At 49.9% G+C, this 2,746-nt stretch overlaps 1 protein-coding gene across 1 annotated transcript; it reads right to left on the bottom strand.

Moving 5' to 3' along the window:
- Positions 1 to 616: 616 nt before the first annotated feature.
- LOC149325409 (endothelin-converting enzyme 2-like) lies at positions 617 to 2,398 on the bottom strand. The gene has a single exon (XM_089564269.1). The coding sequence runs from the start codon at positions 2,396 to 2,398 to the stop codon at positions 617 to 619; it is 1,782 nt and encodes a 593-aa protein (XP_089420395.1).
- Between the last annotated feature and the right edge of the window lie 348 nt (positions 2,399 to 2,746).

A 2,746-nucleotide genomic window follows, 5' to 3' on the forward strand; every position in this document is an offset into this window, starting at 1 on the left:
GTGTGCAAACAGCGACTTGCAAAGGAGATCAGATATCACTTTGAACGTCTGCGCCCACGTTAACACAAGGGGCCATCAGTTTGTAACGACAGTGAAATCTCAGCGTAGGATTAAGGTCTTTTGCAAACTGGAAGTAGAATTTTAGTAAGAGTACGTCACTTATTGGCCTTGGCCACTATGACTTCAATAGTAAAATACAGAAGAACGTCTGCAAAACCTGCCACAGATCCATGACCAAATATAGCTAGGTACGAAGCTTGGCACCCACCTCGGTTTCCTTGCTTAAGAAGGATATTTCAATATTATGAGCCCAGCTTTCATTAGGGCAGTTCGAAAATTATCTCTGCCGCCATTTGATGCCCGAGAGCAAGGCTATCGTAAAAATGTGAAAACGCCTATGAGACAACGTCACATAAGGTGAATCAAAATACAAACAAAACAGATGAAAATCACTGCAGTTTTCCAAAGTTCTCACCACTTCCTTATAAATTGCACAAGATATTGCTTATAGATTACGCAACATTACACATGGTAGTCAATGCTAGTTGGTGTGCACAGAAACTCACAGTACCGTCGTAAAGCTTAAAAAATTCAAGCATCGCAAAAAATTTTCGTATCAGTCGAAAAAGGTGCACTTATTACTCGGGTTCATCCGTGATCCTTCCGGGCAGCGGAATGCCTTTGCGAAAGCCGCTGAGTGGCGCACAAGTTTGTTGCAGTCAATCGAGAAGGGGTTCTTCACGTCCTGCCGGGTGCATGTCATGTGGCAGATGGTCATAAAAAATACCTTCTCTTCGTTAAGCTCGCTGCTTATCTGCGTTGTGTTCCCGGCTTCGCTGGCTGCGTCGAGGAAGGCAGAGTGGGCTATCTGCAGCGCCGGTATTTCTGGAAACACACTCCTGCTGCCGGCCAGCTCGCTGTTGTTAAAGCACCTATTTTTGGCTTCGAAAACAGCCTGCGAGCTTGCGCTGAGGAACGAGTCGACCAGCCGTCCATCTGGGTGCCATTGGAGTCCCTCCTGGTCGAGAGCCTTGACCAATTCTAAGGCGAGCGAAAAGCCAAATCCGCCATAGAACATTGCCAGAGTGCCTTTGCTGTAAAATAGCGGGCTAGCCACCGCACCGATCGCGACACCTACGGTGTTTTCCACGTAATCGTACTCGAAATACGGCAGGCCATAGTTCTCCGGCATCTCAAGCACTGTGTCAAACTCCGGCGTTCTCTTGATTGTTCGAATGCTCCGGCGCGAGTTGATGAAGTATTCGCCAAACGACTCTTGTTTTTCAGGAAACCCTCGAAATAGCTCCTCCAGCTTTGAGTCGTTGAGAAATTTGGCCGGAGGCCACAGCCGCAAACTGGCAGCGCGCAGTTTGTCAGTGGCCAAGGATCTACTCTCTGAGTCCAACCAAATCGAATTGTTGAGCAAGTGCACTGCCGTCGATACAAGGCGGTCGAAGCCGGCGTCAACCAGTTCCTTGTCGTTGTGCGTTAGCCGCGACGCAAAGCGCAGGGATAGAAGGAGAACCCTATAGGGCACCTCGATGTGGAATCCGCAGAAGGCGGGTCGCAAGCTTCTGGCTGTCCTGTAGTCGCCGTAACGCGAAACCAGAAGGCTGCTGTCTGACACAGGGGCATAGTGCTGGGCAAATTGCCACCCTAGGAAATCCACGATCTCATCGTTGGTGTATCTCTTGAACAGGTTGCTCACGGTCTGCAGAAAAAGTACATTGGTCGTAACAACAATGTCCTGATAGGTGAGTTCAGGGTTCAAGGCGGTACCGCCCTGAATTTGTTGCAACCATCGGTGGGAACTTATGTGGTTTGTGTACAGTTCGAGATCTCCTATGAGGAACACGGCCGAATGTTTTGGCGATGCTTGTAGCGCCTCATTGATGGCCTCAATAATGTCGCCCTCCATTTCGGCTGTCTGAAGCGCCCGTTTCTTGTGAGCTGATTTGGCGTCACCAAAGAGGGCCACGTAGAAGTCCATCCAGTACTTGACGTAGGCGTCTTTTCCGTCTCTTATGACAGCGCGGTGCTGCTGGCGGTAGAGGGTAATCAGAGGAGACGGCGTCAAAATAATGCTGCGCCTGCCTTTCAATACACCTTTATACATCAAAGACACCCTCACCTTGAACCAGAACGGAGCCTGCCAATTGTAGGCCAGATTTACAAGCACGCCAAGCGCGTCGGTATCTTGTTTTGGTGGATTCGGCCAAGGCAGGCTGAGATCGTTCAAAAATTGGCGGAAATTCTTCAGGTTTGTTCCATACGTGGAGGAGTTGCTCATGCAAGACTGTAGCATAGCCAGTGCCTTGTTGGCCACGGGAAATGCCTTGGATCCTTCCTGCAGAGTGATGCTCAGGTCCAGGAGCCATGAGTAGACCATGTCTACCATAGCGGACGTGTCAAAATCTCTGATTTCTTCTCGTTGTCTGGGCGGTGACCAGTTTGAGCAGACGTGGGCACTGAAGTCGTGGCAGGGGTCAAACTTTGTGCTTCGAGTCTCTTCGAGAAGGCTTGCGTGTGAAAGGCAGTCGTCTGTAACGCAGAAGCCGCTTTTTAATCTCGGCGTCGTCGTGGGGATTAGGAAGAAGAGGGTGCCTAAGAAAAATAGCATGGTCGCTATAGCAACGAGGCTGATGAGAATCTCCCTTTTCAGGAGCACTCCTACGCTGCTGCCCAAGGTCTCGCGAGGACTTTTCACCTGAAGACGAAGAGGAGCTTTGTATTACTCGACCCGGAA

This window comes from Amblyomma mixtum, chromosome 10, assembly GCF_055824585.1.
Source record: "Amblyomma mixtum isolate Tamu chromosome 10, ASM5582458v1, whole genome shotgun sequence".
In the NCBI taxonomy this organism is placed as follows: Eukaryota; Metazoa; Arthropoda; class Arachnida; order Ixodida; family Ixodidae; genus Amblyomma; species Amblyomma mixtum.

Bases quoted from the DNA above. Each gene is read 5' to 3' on its own strand.
- LOC149325409 (XM_089564269.1), bottom strand. From the start codon at position 2,398: ATGGTAGACATGGTCTACTCATGGCTCCTGGACCTGAGCATCACTCTG.